Source organism: Brassica rapa, chromosome A05 (assembly GCF_000309985.2).
Source record: "Brassica rapa cultivar Chiifu-401-42 chromosome A05, CAAS_Brap_v3.01, whole genome shotgun sequence".
Taxonomy (NCBI): Eukaryota; Viridiplantae; Streptophyta; class Magnoliopsida; order Brassicales; family Brassicaceae; genus Brassica; species Brassica rapa.
In genome coordinates, this window is record NC_024799.2 from 580798 (window position 1) to 593623 (window position 12826).

At 35.2% G+C, this 12826-nt stretch overlaps 2 protein-coding genes across 4 annotated transcripts; one reads left to right on the forward strand and one right to left on the reverse strand.

The window, feature by feature from the left end:
• Positions 1-3534: 3534 nt before the first annotated feature.
• On the reverse strand, positions 3535-6175 carry LOC103866417 (pectin acetylesterase 3). Its single transcript, XM_009144332.3, has 11 exons — positions 5846-6175; positions 5517-5599; positions 5317-5446; positions 5169-5242; positions 4999-5085; positions 4670-4794; positions 4521-4581; positions 4391-4444; positions 4223-4300; positions 4052-4157; positions 3535-3980 (listed from the first exon to the last, which is right to left on the reverse strand). Exons 1-11 carry the CDS (start codon positions 6036-6038, stop codon positions 3730-3732), a joined length of 1242 nt encoding a protein of 413 aa, XP_009142580.1. The 5' UTR covers positions 6039-6175; the 3' UTR covers positions 3535-3729.
• Positions 6176-7695: 1520 nt separating this feature from the next.
• LOC103866418 (protein phosphatase 2C 32) lies at positions 7696-12815 on the forward strand. 3 transcript variants are annotated; one of them, XM_009144334.3, is made up of 6 exons: positions 7698-9452; positions 9533-9655; positions 9761-11926; positions 12012-12125; positions 12198-12462; positions 12551-12815. In XM_009144334.3, the coding sequence occupies exons 3-6, from the start codon at positions 9905-9907 to the stop codon at positions 12700-12702; spliced, it is 2553 nt and encodes an 850-aa protein (XP_009142582.1). In that variant the 5' UTR covers positions 7698-9452; positions 9533-9655; positions 9761-9904; the 3' UTR covers positions 12703-12815. The 3 variants fall into 3 exon arrangements, with proteins under 3 accessions (XP_033147351.1, XP_009142582.1, XP_009142581.1); XM_033291460.1 differs by having other exon boundaries at positions 7696-9666; XM_009144333.3 differs by having other exon boundaries at positions 7698-9655.
• Positions 12816-12826: the final 11 nt, after the last annotated feature.

The window sequence follows — 12826 nt, forward strand, 5'->3', positions numbered from 1 at the left end:
TTAATTTAGTAAAACTTCATAATACTCCCTAAATTGGTTGACTAACCACTATAAAATCGCTATTCTCTAGAAAAACAAAGACAACAAAGGTTCCAAACCTATTTGACATTCATCATATGGTAGTGAAGGATGCAACTATGCATTAAAATAGAATTTTCAATTTTTTTTAATTTTTCTCAAAATCTATGGGTTAACCTCAACGAAAATATTTAATTTTCCAGAAATGCTCTATATACTGAAGCATATGAGCTTTAGTGTTGTTTTAAAATTTCTAAACACATTCCACATTTGTATTAATGTATATTAAAGTCTCTTTCATGGTACATGGACATCGTTTAATTTTTTTTGTCAATTAATTTTGTAAAACTTCATAATACTCTATAAATTGGTTGACTAACCACTATAAAATTGCTATTCTCTAGAAAAACAGAGACAACAAAGGTTCCAAACCTATTTGGCATGCATCATACGTTAGTGAAGGATGCAACTATGCATTAAAATAAAATTTTCATTTTTTTGAATTTTTGTCAAAATATATGGGTTAACCCGCCTACGAAAATATTTAATTTTTCGTAAATGCTCTATATACTGAAGCCTATGAGCTTTAGTGTTGTTTTAAAATTTCTAAACACATTCTACATTTGTATTAATGTATATTAAACTCTCTTTATGGTACATGGGCATCGTTTAAATTTTTTGTTAATTAATTTAGTAAAACTTCATAATACTCCCTAAATTGGTTGACTAACTACTATAAAATCGCTATTCTCTTGAAAAACGGAGACAACAAAGGTTCCATACCTCTTTCACCTTCATCACATGTTAGTGAAGGATGCAACTACGCATTAAAATATAATTTTCATTTTTTTGAATTTTTGTCAAAATCTATGGGTTAACCACTACGAAAATATTTAATTTTCCGTAAATACTCTATATACTGAAGCCTATGAGCTTTAGTGTTGTTTTAAATTTTCAAAACACATTCTACATTTGTATTAATGTATATTAAACTCTCTTTCACAGTATATGAGCATCGTTTAAAGTTTTTGTCAATTACTTTAGTAAAACTTGATAATACTCCCTAAATTGGTTGACTAACCACTATAAATTTGCTATTTTCTAGAAAAACGGAGACAACAAAGGTTCCATACCTCTTTGACCTTCATCATATGTTAGTGAATGATGCAACTATACATTAAAATAGAATTTTCATATTTTTGAATTTTTCTCAAAATCTGTAGGTTAACCCCTACAAAAATATTTAATTTTTAGGTAAATTCTCTATATACTGAAACCCATGAGCTTTAGTGATGTTTTAAAATTTCTAAACATATTCCACATTTGTATTAATCCATATTAATCTCTCTTTCATGGTATATGGACATCGTTTAAATTTATGTCAATTAATTTAGTAAAACTTCATAACACTCTCTTAATTGGTTGACTAACTACTATAAAATCGCTATTCTCTAGAAAAAACGGAGACAACAAAGGTTCCAAACCTATTCGACCTTCATCACATGTTAGTGAAGGATGCAACTATGCATTAAAATAGAATTTTTATTTTTTTGAATTTTTGTCAAAATCTATGGGTTAACTCCTACGAAAATATTTAATTTTCCGTAAATACTCTATATACTGAAGCCTATGAGCTTTAGTGTTGTTTTAAAATTTCTAAACACATTCTACATTTTTATTAATGTATATTAAACTCTATTTCACAGTACATGGGCATCGTTTAAATTTTTTGAATTATTAATTTAGTAAAACTTCGTAATACTCCATAATTTGGTTGACTAACCCCTATAAAATCGCTATTCACTAGAAAAACGGAGACAACAAAGGTTCCAAAACTTTGTTGTCTCCGTTTCTCTAGAATATGGATTTGTTTGTGGTTTGTCCATTGATTTAGGGAGCATATGAAGTTTTACTAAATTAATTGATAGAAAATAGAAATAGAATACATTAATACAAATATAAAATGTGGTTAGAAATTTTAAAACAACACTATAAATTATAGGCTTCAGTATATTAACCATTTACCGAAAAACTGAATATTTTGTAGCGGTTAGTTAACACATATATTTTGAGAAAAATTCAAAAATCATGATAATATTGTTTTAATGTATAGTTGTATCATGAACTAACATATGATGATGGTCAGAGAGGTTTAGAACACTTGATGTCTCTGTTTCTCTAGAATAGATATATTATTGTGGTTTGTCCACTGATTTAGGGAGCATATGAAGTTTTACTAAATTAATTAATAAAAAAATAGAACAACACCCATTTACCATGTAGAATATCAATAGTGGAACTTTTTTGGTTAAAATAATTAAAATCATAACTAGTTATCTACTGAAATATTTTTTATAAGTATATTGTAGAAAACATCATAAAGGCATATAGGTGTTGGTACTATCAAATTATATGGGACCAACTTTGGCTCTATAAGCAAACTTAGGCCTTTACCTCAATCCGAAGTGTATACCTAAACCCGAACTGAAAAAAACCGAAACCGAATCCAAACTGTTATACAAAAATATCCGAACGGGACTTATGAGCTTCGTACTTTGGTGTTTGGTTAAAACCCAAACCGAACCGAAATCCGAGGATATCCGAAATTAGTTAAATATGTTAATGTTCTTATATATTTAAAGATGATTTAGATATTTTAGAATATTCAAAATATTTTTTTAGTTTGTTTTAATTGCTACTTTTTAGTTAATTTAGATAGTTTAACTAATTTTTAATTAAATTTGTAAACAATTTATATATTTTGGAAAAATATTGTCAATTTTTTAGATTTAAAAAATATATTTTTGGACGATTTTAAACATTGGTTACATCCGATCCAAACCGAACTCCGAAGGAACCGAACCCGATCCGATATTTAGTAAAACTCGAATGGTACTTCTGAGCATAACACCGAAAATCCGAATCACCCGGACCGAAACTGAACAGTCCACCAAACACCGGTGCCTAAGCAAACCATATGGGACCAACCTTGGCTGTATAAACAAGGGGGCAGTAACGAAATTTCAGAGATCCTAAAGAAGATCCCGTCTAATGTCTTACTAGTTAATAGTTATTACATGGGTTTTCTTGAATTTGTAATTCTCTGTTTGTAAATATGAAAGCTATACTATATTGTTTTGTTCAATGTCGAAAAAGATACACAATTTACTCGTAAATCCTTCACGTGGATTATGTGTCAGTCTGTTTTTTGGTCTGTGATCTTTTAGTGTGTAAAACGATTAGGATACTGAATTTCAACACACAAGGGACCCTCTCAGGACTAAACTTGAGATGCTCAAGGAGTTGGCTAGTGTGGTTAGGCCTTCAAATTCATATCACCTTGTCTTTAGAATCATCCAACTAATTTATTGAATATTTTACTAGGCTATTTAGCCATTGAGAAATGTAACTATATATTGGTGACATTTGGGGAAGTGGATTGAATATTATAATGGCATGCACGTGGAACTTGTTATCATCACTCACTAACCAGATTCGCTGATTCAATCAAAGATATCTTAGTAATGCAACTTTCACCAACTTTTATTTAAAAGAATGGTATACACCTTCAAGCTTTCAGCTTTCAAATCCAATGCATATACTCAAACACAGATAACAAACACAACGACAAGGAGAAGATAAGCATCATAAATTATGTAAAAAAAAAAAAAATCAAGAAGCTGTTTGAGTTTGAGGATGTTGTTGTTAAACTCAGAAGGTGAGATCGTGACATGTTTTGTCACAAGGGTAAGGACAGTCAATGGCCTTGACTGTTTTCCTGTCAAAGTACCAATCACCAACAGATTCAGCTACCGTCTTGCCATAAAGCTTAGGAGAATCTGGTGCAAACCAAGTGTCCTGTCTCTCGGATTGGCAGTGGGCGAAGCATGAGTTTATGAACAGACCGTTGTGAGCCGAGGCCGAGAAAGTCTTTACAGCATTCACCATTTGACTCCTGAAGTCTACATTTTGAATTTACAAGAGTTAACAATCATGATTGATACATTAGGAGATGTGAGTCAAAGAAAGTCACCTTGGAAGAAGTGGATTTGAGATGAGTTACAATGGGAGTGATCTGATTTGCATGCTTTCCAAGAGCCGGTTCTGTCAGCAGATGGAGGAGCTAAGCTCTCTTGTACCTGGTGATGTATACAATTACTTATGTTTCATGAGAATGAATAAGAAAGGGACTATTATTATTTACCTGCCAAGCGTCGTAAGCTGCATTTAGAAGAAACATGGGAGTCTTGATCTCTGAAACCAAGTTCTGAGGAAAAAAACACTAAAGAAGAGGCAAAAGGATTAGGTTGAAGATGGTCCAGTCCTGCCTGATGATTAGTAATTTAATAGAGAGTGAAGAGATGATATATACCGAAGTTGGATCCAAATGCTTAGTACAAGTAGTGGACAGTTCCTTTTGGAGATTCTATAAAACACAATCAAGATTTACAGTAAGTGTATGCATCCTCAGGAGCAAGAACTGCTCTCATCATGAGATTTACCTGTACTGTAACAACACCTTGGAACATGTTCCTCAGCGAGTGGCCTCCAGAGACATCCACTCTACATTTCCAAATCAAAAAACGTTATTATTATATGCTAAAGACTTTATGAAGAGTTAAAAAACTAAAACAAAGTTGAAGATAATTACGCATCCATAAACATTCCAGCATCACTTAAGCATTTGACTTTCGTAGTACCAGGTAAGACTGCCTTGAACTGATCACAGTGCAGGATGGAAGCTAATCCTCCAGCTGAACATCCAGAGAGCAGAGCCTGTGTGACAGTTATTTACTTATAAGTGAGTCAAAACCAATGTTCTAAAAATCGCTAGGCGGTGGTTAGGGGTTTTATAGAGGATTATTGTTTAGGCGGGCGTTTAGACCAATTTTTTTAAAAATCGGTTTGAAAAAATCATTTCGCTTATACCCGATTTGCCAAAACATTAACATGAGAAGGTTAAAACAAAAGATGCATTACCTGATCTGCTTTCTGCATGCCTTTAGAGAGCAGTTCTTCCATAGCCACTTGCCAGATTCTTTGTCCTCTATAGTATAGTTGTGAACTCTACAAAAAAAGACATTGTATTAGGTATAAGCCAAGAGCATATCCAGTTTAAATTCAAAACACTTAGACTCTCTTAGACTAACCTGGTCTTCACTATCGCCTGTGAAAGATGCGCCATCACAGTAACGCAATTTGACTCTGTTCCAGTTGAAGAAGTCTGCATCCAAAAAATGATTATTCAGTCACTGCAAGCAAATTGATAAAAGCTCATGATGGTTTTGGACAACAAACCAGGGTTCTCGTTAGCTTTGTTGCTTAAGATTCCAGTGAAGGCCAAGACTTTCTCCATGTGGTTTGATGAGCCACGGCGTGTGGTTTTCCTGAAGATACAGCTCCTCCGCGTGTTGCACCATCCTCCTCCCTAAGTCATAACCAAATCAAATCTTCTAAATTCAAAACTATAATTGTGAGTGAATAAGCAAAGACTGTACCTCGAGTTGGATGAGCCAGCGGTTAGCACCTGATCCCAAACCACGGTGGAGATGGTAACCAGGTAGTGTCCCATCCAGACACACTGCAACAAAAACAGAGCAAAGTTTCAACCTTTTACTATCAAAAACAGAGCACAGTCAAAGTTTTAACCTTTGACTATCCAAAACAGAGCAAAGTTTCAAGCTTTTGATTATCAAAAACAGAGCAAATTTCAGCCTTTGACTATCAAAAACAGAGCACATTCAAAGTTTCAAGCTTTGATACTTTCAACTTAAGCATTTTAGAAACAGCTAAAGAGAGAGAGAGAGAGAGGGTAGTGAGTACAAACCAGCTCCTTTGGAGGCAGCTCCTTGAATCAAAGTGAGAGGCACCATGAGAAGCTGTGAAGCATTAGATGTCGCCATCAATTTACTTTCCAGCGACCAGATCGCATCGTCAGTACTGCTAGATCCGCTCTGAGCCACACACACGACAGAACACAGCCAAAGACAGCATACCACCGCCGCAAAACGCAAATTCATCTCCGCCGGCGTCGTAAGAGCTGAGGTGAGCAGAGACCGGAGCTATTGAGTTGAGCTTAATAAGATCGGTTCAGATGGAAGGAATCTTTTAAAATGCATGTATGATAGCGAGTGTGATTTTTTTTATTTATATAAATTCACTCCACAGTCCACACACTTGCATTGCTTTTTGTTTTGGTAATAATTTGATTTACGTCAGACTAAATCTTTGAATAAATGTCTGCTCTCCCAAAATAGATATGATTCTATAAAATATTAAGATACTTTCAGTCAAAAAAAATAGATGCTTACCTTTTTTTTAAAACAAATCTTATCTTTTATGACTTTTTTTTAGAGGGATTTAGAGCATATCCATAAATACTTAAATGGATATTTTAAACAATAAATAAAAAGAAGACAATGAAAGAAGAATATCTCACATCATAATTACTTTTGATATTCTTGAGAAATTATCAAAAACACATTAATATTTTAATTTAATTAAATAATCAAATATATGAACTTAATTAATACTATTGATTAGTTTAGGATGCCTAGGTGAGAAACTTACCAACCATAGTCGTTTACAGTTTTATAAAACAAACATGACAAGAGCGTGTCTGTAGTTGAATGTTCCTCCTAAATCCTGCCAAAGTCAATTAATAAAAAAACATCATTAATTTAAATTGTTTCTCCATTTTGTCGGTATAGCCTATACCGTATAGGCGCCGTTTAAGACTTATCTTACACCGCATGCGCATCCCAGATCCCACATGACCCGTAATGAGGCCCCTTACTAACTACTGGGCCTATACACCGATCATATAGCCCAGTTCTTACCTATGGAGGAGACTCATATTATCCATTTAGAAATTCCACTTAGTTTTCGAATTTTATATTTCACGTAGTGATGTTTTATCAATTTAAAATAAATTATATCCTTTAAATATGTTCTCCAATTTATCATTTTATTTCACTGGAAATGTATAAAATTTGGATGATATTTATATGTAGTACAACCTATGCAAACTGTATCAACTCCCTTATGTATAATGACCATAGCCCAGTTCCTTATTACCTCTGAAGAATACAATCAATTTAGAAATTCATGTACTAAAGAGTAGTAAAGACTATTTTTATAAGGTATGGAAATGGCCTAAAACCATGTCCAAACGACTACGAGAAGGTAAACATATGAAAAATGAGAAGCAGTCTCATAAATCTAATCTTGAGGAATGGGTTTTTTAGAACATTTCTAAAAGAGATTCTAGAACTTCAGGTATAGAGTCTCGCTACCGAAAAATTAACATTTCGGTATCGCCAGAGATATGTGACCGACACGTAGTAACACATGACCAGTCTGAACCATTTATGTGGAGTTAGGATAAGCATTACATAAATAATTTTATGGAATAATGTAGTATTTTCTTGTAGTTAATATTTAAGTTTTAATTTTCAATTTGTAATTTTGTATATTTAATTTAAGATTTTGTTAATTAATATTATTGTAATATTTTATATATGTGCTAGTTATTTATAAATTTTTTATGAATTTTTATTAATTATAACAAATATAAAGACCATAGTATAATTACATATATTTTTTAAGGTAAGTTTGAAGTTTTATTTTGAAGATGAACACTTTGAAACTTCAAATTTAGAGTTTTGCAAATCTTAAAACAAAAAGTATTCTCGGAGATACTCTTAGACTGAAGGCACATATCATACACAGTTACCCTTTTTTTGGACAAAACACAGTTACTTAATGTTCAACCTTCATAAAGGTTTAACCATTACTTGTTTCTGAGAAGAGTAACAGCATTGCTCGCGCTTCCATTTAACGTGTTGCATGTTCTCATATTATAGCACTATTCTTTTCAATTTTGTTTCATTTTGGGTTGCAAATTCCTTAATATGATTATGATTTTCAGCAAGAGCTCTCAAATAACAGCTTCTGATGCTAATGAGAGCAAGATAGTTTCTCTGTTACTACTTCAAACAGATACACTAAGCCATATAAATATAAATAAAATAATAATTTCAAATAAAACGGTGGAGTTACATTTTTAAGGAGATGCAGATGCCCACTCCAATAACTTTTGTTTTATTTTGTGATATTGAAAAGATATATAAATAGTTAAATACCAATAGTTAATTTAGTGGATGTGTTTGATAATGGCTCCGGTTTCGGATCTGTGGATCATTGATGCAGATAAATAAATAAAAACAAAAAACGAACAATGTGAAACCAAAAGCATAATTTTCTTGGGCGTTGAAAGAGTTTGTCAGTAGTCAGAAAACTCAAAGGGGCAAAAGGAGAGAGTGGATTTGGTTTAAGTCAACAACTTGTTTTCAATTAAAATGTGACTGCTTGTGGAGTTGGCCTCTCTTGCATGTTAGGCATCATCACAATCTTCCAAATTCCTTTATTTTCTATAAATTAAAAAAAAAAAATACAGTTTATAAAATGAATAAGATTAACAAACAAAATATATATATGAATAAGACATTGATGAAGCAATTTACCTACTAAATACATTGAGCCAGTTGGGATTTAAAATAAAATTGCTAGCCAGAATATGATAATATATAAAAACAAGACTCACATGTTAACGAGCAAACTTCAACGTTCAAACTATATATTATAATTAACACCGGTCAAATCTTCTGAAATGAGGAGCAAGATTCAATGCAACCAATTATAAAAAAAGAAAAAACCTTAAGAACATTACAAAAAAAAAAAGAACGAAATAATTTTCTTTAAAAATAAGAATAAAAATCGGTGTGAATAAAAAAGGGACCCCACAGAGAAACTTCAACCCATGCAAAGGGTCCATGGACGAGAGAACAATAATGACGTGAATCACCTGTAATTGTATACCTCCAATCATTTGCAAACCCCATAAATATAAATCCTAAAAGCTTTCATTTCATTTTTGTAAAAAAACGCGAATCATATAAAAAAAGAAAAATAAAAACCCTTAAAAGACGGTCTTCACTTTTTGCATATTTCAACGCAATTGCTAGAAATTTTTACTCTGTTTTCCTTTTTCTATTTGTTTATTTTTTTTTCTCATTGTTATTTTTTTTTTCTTACCCTCCCAAACCATTTGAAAACCCCGAGAAATAGAGAAACACACACCTCTTTTTTCTCCTCTGCTTCACCGATGAGCTAATTAGAAATTAACAAAAGCTGAAATCATCATTTTTAGCAGTTTCAAAATCAGTTTCAAAAATCAAAACCAAACCCATTTCAGTTTCAAGCTTCTTGGTCCTCTTCAGCTCCTTTGGATTCTCGTTTCTTGTCGATTCTGAATCTCGGTTTCTCCGTACATCTCAAAGGAAGGGGAAAAAAAACTTTAAAACTACGGTTCTGGGTTTTAGCCTTTTTCCCCTGAAAAGGTTGGATCTTTAACAGCTGGTCGTATCTGCATGGTTCAATCTCAATCTGGGTCTTCCTTCCTTCTTCCCTTTTTTTTAATTTAATCATTTTAAAAATGGGTACTTTTTGTCAGATTCTCTTACAAATCTAAAGCTCTTGTTTTTAGTCCTTCCGATGTGTTCTATACACTCTCTCCTTTAGATCTGTTTCTTGATCCATCTCCTTACTCAAAGCTACTGAAACAGTCTTCTTAAAGGTCAGATCACTGTAAAGTCTCTCTCTTTTAACCTCTTTAAGCTTCAATTTCAAGAGCTCTGAACCAAAGATAACATTTAGCTTAATTTGTGTTTCAAATGTGCAGAGATTGAGCCTCTGATGATGCAAACGGCGTCGTATCTTTGCAGGGTTGTGTTTGTTATGTGTTGTGTTGGTGGAAATTGCTGAAACTCTTTCTTGTCAATGGGATTGTGCCTTGAAGGTGTTCGTAGAATTGCCTGAGTGAATAATGGGAAACGGAACTTCCCGCGTTGTCGGCTGTTTCGTGCCGTCTAACGACAAAAACGGCGTTGATTCGGAGTTTCTTGAGCCTCTAGACGAAGGTTTAGGGCATTCCTTTTGCTACGTTAGGCCGAGCATCTTCGAGTCTCCGGACATCACTCCTTCTAACTCGGAGAGGTTCACTATTGACTCAAGCACGCTTGACTCTGAGACTCTCAGTGGATCATTCCGAAACGAGGTCGTGCTTGATGATCCTTCGTTCTTGAACAGACACAACAGTAAAGGTTTGGGGGAGACGACATTTAAGGCGATCTCAGGTGCTTCGGTTAGTGCCAATGTGTCTACAGCTAGGACTGGGAATCAAACGGCGTTGTGTTCAAGTGACGTGTTGGAGCCTGCTGCTACATTTGAGAGCACGTCTTCTTTTGCTTCAATTCCTTTGCAACCACTCCCTCGTGGTGGTTCCGGACCGTTGAACGGGTTCATGTCAGGGCCTTTAGAGAGAGGTTTTGCGTCTGGTCCTTTGGATAGAAACAATGGTTTCATGTCAGGGCCTATAGAGAAAGGAGTCATGTCTGGTCCTCTTGATGTATCTGATAAATCTAATTTCTCGGCTCCGCTTTCTTTTAGACGTAGAAAGCCTCGGTTTCAGCGGTTTATGAGGAGTGTAAGCGGACCAATGAGAAGTACATTAGCAAGAACATTCTCCAGAAGGTCTGGAGGTGGTTTAAGCTGGATGCAACGCTTCTTCTTGCATCCAGAGAGTAGAGTGTCTTGGCCTGGGGGGAAAGAAGGTAAATTACATGGTGAAGACCACCCGGAGAGTTGTCTAGAGAGCAACCGTCACTTGCAGTGGGCTCATGGGAGAGCTGGAGAAGACAGGGTTCATGTTGTGCTTTCGGAGGAGCAAGGATGGCTCTTCATAGGGATATATGATGGGTTTAGTGGACCGGATGCTCCGGACTTCGTGATGAGTCATCTGTACAAAGCTATAGACAAGGAACTGGAAGGTCTCCTCTGGGTTTATGACGAGCCATCTGAAGATAATCCATTGCAGCCAGACCAGGAATCTCATTCTACTACACAGGGTAACTTGTTAGTTCCTGAAACTATCAGTGAGCAGCATTCAAAGTCAGCACAAGAAGGAAGTGAAGAGGTTATGACTGATAATAACAGTAGCCTTGAAAATGCCGATGGTCCACCTGGAAATTTAGCAGGTCCTGGCAAGAAAAGCACGAGGCTTTACGAGCTGCTTCAGTTGGAACGGTGGGATGGAGAAGAAGTGGGACTTAAACATTCTGTAAGTGATATGACCAATCAGGTTGAAGATGCATCAACTTCAGGTGGAAATGATCCGTGTACCACAGAGAACACCGTTCTTGATGAGATTCCAAACTCAGGGCAAATCCATGGGACTAAAAAATCACAGATAAGCTCAAAGATAAGAAGAATGTATCAAAAACAAAAGTCTTTACGGAAAAAGCTGTTCCCATGGAGTTATGATTGGCACAGGGAAGAAGAAGGGACGACTTGCGTTGAAGAGAAGATCGTAGAGTCATCAGGACCGATTAGGAGACGCTGGTCAGGAACCGTAGACCATGATGATGTGCTAAGAGCAATGGCAAGAGCACTAGAAAGCACTGAGGAGGCTTACATGGAAATGGTGGAGAAGTCCCTTGACATAAACCCGGAGCTTGCGTTAATGGGTTCATGTGTTCTCGTAATGCTAATGAAGGATCAAGATGTTTACGTGATGAATGTTGGTGATAGTCGAGCTATCTTGGCTCAGGAAAGGCTCCATGATCGTCATTCTAATCCAGGGTTTGGAGTTGAGGAAGGTATGGGGCATAAGAGTAGGTCGAGAGAGTCGCTAGTGCGTATGGAACTAGATAGAATATCAGAAGAATCTCCAATACACAATCTAACCACTCAGATTAGTGTCTCAAACAAAAACAGAGATGTAACTTCTTACCGGTTAAAGATGAGAGCTGTTCAACTCTCAAGTGACCATAGCACAAGTGTAGAAGAGGTAAATGAATATGTCTTATCTGAGCTTTTGTAAAACTCCATTTTAGCTCTGGTTTGTCAAAAGCAAGTTTGTTTATATGTTTCAGGAAGTTTCAAGAATTAGATCAGAACATCCAGAAGATGAGCAGTCCATACTCAAAGACAGAGTCAAAGGCCAGCTCAAAGTCACTCGAGCTTTTGGTGCTGGTTTTCTCAAAAAGGTATAGACTAATCTTCAAACTTTCATAACCAAAGTACAATGTTAAGGACTTGTCCGTTTCATGTTGTTGCAGCCGAGTTTCAATGAAGCTTTGCTTGAGATGTTCAGAGTAGACTACATTGGAACAGATCCGTATATCAGCTGCGAACCGTGTACTGTCCATCACAGGCTCACTTCAAGCGATCGGTTCTTGGTTTTATGCTCTGATGGATTGTATGAATACTTCAGCAACGAAGAGATTGTTGCTCACGTGACTTGGTTCATTGAAAACGTTCCTGATGGTGATCCTGCTCAATACCTCATTGCAGAGCTTCTCTCTCGTGCAGCCACCAAGAACGGTAATAGTTTTGAACATCAAATGATCATCAGTTTGGTTGACCTTGTGAAAATGAAACCAGCATTTCCATATGATGTGTGTATTTGCAGGGATGGAGTTTCATGATCTGTTGGATATACCTCAAGGAGATAGAAGGAAGTACCATGATGATGTATCTGTGATGGTTGTGTCTCTTGAAGGAAGGATTTGGCGATCGTCTGGACAATATTATCCTGAGAGAAAACCAAAATTCAATAGATGAATTTAACAACCAGTTGAACAAAAAAAAAAAAATTAAGGTGTAATTGGGTTATTGTTTTCAAACAATCTTTCAATTTCGAAAAAGTAAAAGAAGGAAAGGTCTAAGTCTATTTATATTTGCTTCC

Coding starts and splice junctions, on each gene's coding strand:
- LOC103866417 (XM_009144332.3), bottom strand. CDS start 6,038: ATGAATTTGCGTTTTGCGGCGGTGGTATGCTGTCTTTGGCTGTGTTCT. Junction 5,243..5,316: donor CAAAGCTAACGAGAACCCTG/GTTTGTTGTCCA, acceptor TTTTGGATGCAG/ACTTCTTCAACTGGAACAGA. Junction 5,086..5,168: donor CAGGCGATAGTGAAGACCAG/GTTAGTCTAAGA, acceptor CTTTTTTTGTAG/AGTTCACAACTATACTATAG.
- LOC103866418 (XM_033291460.1), top strand. CDS start 9,905: ATGGGAAACGGAACTTCCCGCGTTGTCGGCTGTTTCGTGCCGTCTAAC. Junction 12,126..12,197: donor GTGCTGGTTTTCTCAAAAAG/GTATAGACTAAT, acceptor ATGTTGTTGCAG/CCGAGTTTCAATGAAGCTTT. Junction 12,463..12,550: donor TCGTGCAGCCACCAAGAACG/GTAATAGTTTTG, acceptor GTGTATTTGCAG/GGATGGAGTTTCATGATCTG.